Source organism: Telopea speciosissima, chromosome 2 (genome assembly GCF_018873765.1).
Source record: "Telopea speciosissima isolate NSW1024214 ecotype Mountain lineage chromosome 2, Tspe_v1, whole genome shotgun sequence".
Lineage (NCBI taxonomy): Eukaryota > Viridiplantae > Streptophyta > Magnoliopsida > Proteales > Proteaceae > Telopea > Telopea speciosissima.
This window is the reverse complement of record NC_057917.1, coordinates 48,407,463-48,410,559: the sequence shown is the minus strand read 5'-3', so window position 1 is coordinate 48,410,559 and position 3,097 is coordinate 48,407,463. Positions and strand designations below refer to the sequence as shown.

Sequence of the window (3,097 nt, the reverse complement as noted above, 5' to 3'; positions counted from 1 at the left end):
GTGGCAGGGCCAAACTTGGAGGAAAGCCAAGGCGTGGGAACTCGGTGTGATCTCGGATGATCCCATGTGGAAGGGGAGATGGGGAAGATCTTAGTAGTTCCTGCATGGAGGGGGACATTGTTGGAGTTCCACGAGATAGGCGAAAAAATAGTACCACATCAGATATGAATGGGGATGTGGGTGGGTTAATCGGTACTTGGGCACCCTCTCCTTAACGGCTAGCTTTTGAGGATGAGTCCTACCCAAGTTCCTAACCATATACAGGAAATATAACTCTAGTTCTGGAAAATGTAACACAAACCTTTACGCATAAAGAGGAAGAAAAAGAACTTTCAGAATAGGGCAAAGCATAGCCAAATTCACCACTTAAAACTTTATCTAGTAATTGTCATGTCAAACTGAAATCAGTATGCTTGTTGAAGCAAGAAAAAAAATAAAGATTTCATTAAAATTAAATGTAAAGAAATACAAGCAGCCCAAAGAACTAGAGCACCATAGATTTCAACTATAAGATAGAGCTTAATCTATGCAGAGAACAAACTAATTGTAAGACAAAACTGCAAAGGAATTTTTTTCCCCTTTCAAAATTAACAAGTTAAGACAAATTGCCACCGCTCTGTTGCCACAAATTGATGATATCAGTAGCCTGATTAAGAAGGATAATCATCCTTTTCTGTGATATCCATGGCTTACTCTCCAATAAGGACTTGAGTTCTTCCCATGCGTCCTTCCTCGGCCAAAAATAGTAAGGACTTAGCGGAATGGTGCCGTGACCTGGTATCTTCTGATCGAGTGCCAGACCAATGTTCTTCTCAAGCCAAATAAACTTCAATACAAGCCTGGGTTTCTCCATTGTCTTAACAACCACTCCAAGCTTCTACACATTCAAAGATTAGAGAGAAATTCAACACAAACGAAATACTGAAACAGATTTAACTATAGAATGTAAGAAAGCAACGCAAATAACTAAAAGAAAGAGTTCCCATTGAGAAAGAGAGAGAGAAGTAAAACCACTTTTTCTTCAACTGGTTCTGAATCTTCTGGAGCTACAGAAGCTGAATCCACGGAGGAGGTTTCTTCTTCAAATGCTTCAATTGCAGCAGCTGAAGCAGAAAGCCTCACTCCTTTTCTGTTGGGTCTCGATTTGAACTCCGCAAGCGTCGTTAGATGTAAAGATGAGACCTTTGGCTTGAAAATAATTGATGCTTTTAGGGGCTTGAAGCCGAGGTTCTGAGGAGTAAAGCAGGAGCGTGTGAAAGCCCCGTTGACACCAGGTTGAATCCCCAAGGATAACATCTTCTGCTCAGAGAGACAGAGAGAGAGACAGATAATCTTCTAAGAGGTCTGCTGTGCTTTAGCTGAGTTCGGATAAGAGGAAACGCATGTACGCAACTACTCAACGTGGAATCAAAATTCGGATTCGGGTTCGGATTCAGGCAGACCGGGTCAAAAGTCAGACCAAATATGTTGGCCATGCAAATTTTTTTTTATTTGGGGTGAAAATCATGAGATCCTCCATTGGATCAAATAGCAAAGAAGGGGACGAAATAGTTTTATGTCTATTAAACTGGACCATGAGTGAAGTTTATGACATGCTGGAATAGAACTTTCTTCGCAAAACCTTTCTTCACTATAGGTGTCATCCAAGTTGGGTTGACCGAGTTATGTTTGTTGAGTCAACCCAATTATCTATTATCCTCAATGGATCTTCATTATCTACCATTACTCCTTCAAGAGGACTCAAACGAGGTGATCCTCTCTCACCTTATCTCTTTGTATTATGTACGGAGATCCTATCCTCTCGCTTCGATGATGTCATGTGTCATAATCAAATTAATGGGATTCGATTATATAGAGAAAGGGAAAGGATCACTCATATGGCCTTTGCTGATGATTTGATTCTTTTTAGAAAAAGGTCTTCTACGGAAGCTAGAGCTTTCCTCCATGAGTAAATACTTATTATGCAGCATCTGGCCAAAGTATCAATATTTCTAAAACTAGAGCACACTACAGCCCCAATGTTACAGCTGCTACTAAGAGAGAATTAGAGGAGAGATTCCACATTAAACCTACTTCGACGACAAACATTTATCTGGTTATTCCACATATTCTAGTAAACTTCGAAAACAACATTGTTCTGAGCTGATTCAAAGGGTAAATAGTGGACTCCAATCTTGGAAATCAAAGATTCTTTTGTCAGCAGGAAGAGCAATCCTAATTCAATCGACTCTATCAACTATGCCAGTACACTATATGTGTTGCTTTCGCCTTCCATCAACCACACTTCAAGAATCGGACTCCATGGAAAGAAAAGAATTTTGGAGAAAGGAGAGAAGTATTGACGTCCCCACCATTAGTTGGAGTTCAATTTGTAAACCTAAAATGAATGGGGGTTTAAACATTAAACTCTCTATTCCTATGAACCAAGCATTGGGCTTGGGCTTTATTGAATCCTGAGACTTCGTTGTAGGGCAAAATAATGAAGCATAATACTTTAGGAACACAAATGTTCTTCATGCAGTGGGACCAATAAATGCATCTTGGGGTTGGAAGTTTGTCATTGGGGCGCTTCCTCTTTTAAAAAAATGATTATTCATGCAAGTGGGGTATGGTCAATCTATTAATCTATGAACGGATTATTGGATCCCAAATCACCCCCCAATGTCAGCTTTGTTTCCCTTGCAGGCTCAAGCTCCAACCTCGGTTAGAGTTCTCATTCACCCTATAACAAGATCTTGGAATGCATTGTGTATTTTTCAATGGTGGCCCCCTGATGTGGCACAAGCCATGCATTCTCTCAATTCCGATTCCTATCTTTCCATGGCCAGATGGATATCTATGGATTCACACATCCTCAGGTATGTTTTCTTGTGACTTCTGCTTATAGATTAGCAATGAATTATAGATGCACCCCCACAAATCTTGTTTGGCTTACTCTTTGGCATGCTCCTACTGCACCAAAAGTTCAAGTCTTTCTCTAGAAAATGCTGCATGGATGACTCCCAATAGCGGGGGCTGTTATTTAACTGGGGAACTCCAATTTCTCCAACTTACATTCGATGTTCAGGAGAAATGGCAGATTTGAATCACTTCTTTC

The 3,097-nt window shown here is 40.4% G+C and overlaps 1 protein-coding gene across 1 annotated transcript; it reads right to left on the bottom strand.

Annotated features, from left to right (window-relative positions):
* Positions 1-423: 423 nt before the first annotated feature.
* LOC122653089 (30S ribosomal protein 3, chloroplastic-like) lies at positions 424-1,381 on the bottom strand. The gene is made up of 2 exons (XM_043847019.1): positions 1,012-1,381; positions 424-877 (listed from the first exon to the last, which is right to left on the bottom strand). The coding sequence occupies exons 1-2, from the start codon at positions 1,294-1,296 to the stop codon at positions 596-598; spliced, it is 567 nt and encodes a 188-aa protein (XP_043702954.1). The 5' UTR covers positions 1,297-1,381; the 3' UTR covers positions 424-595.
* Positions 1,382-3,097: the final 1,716 nt, after the last annotated feature.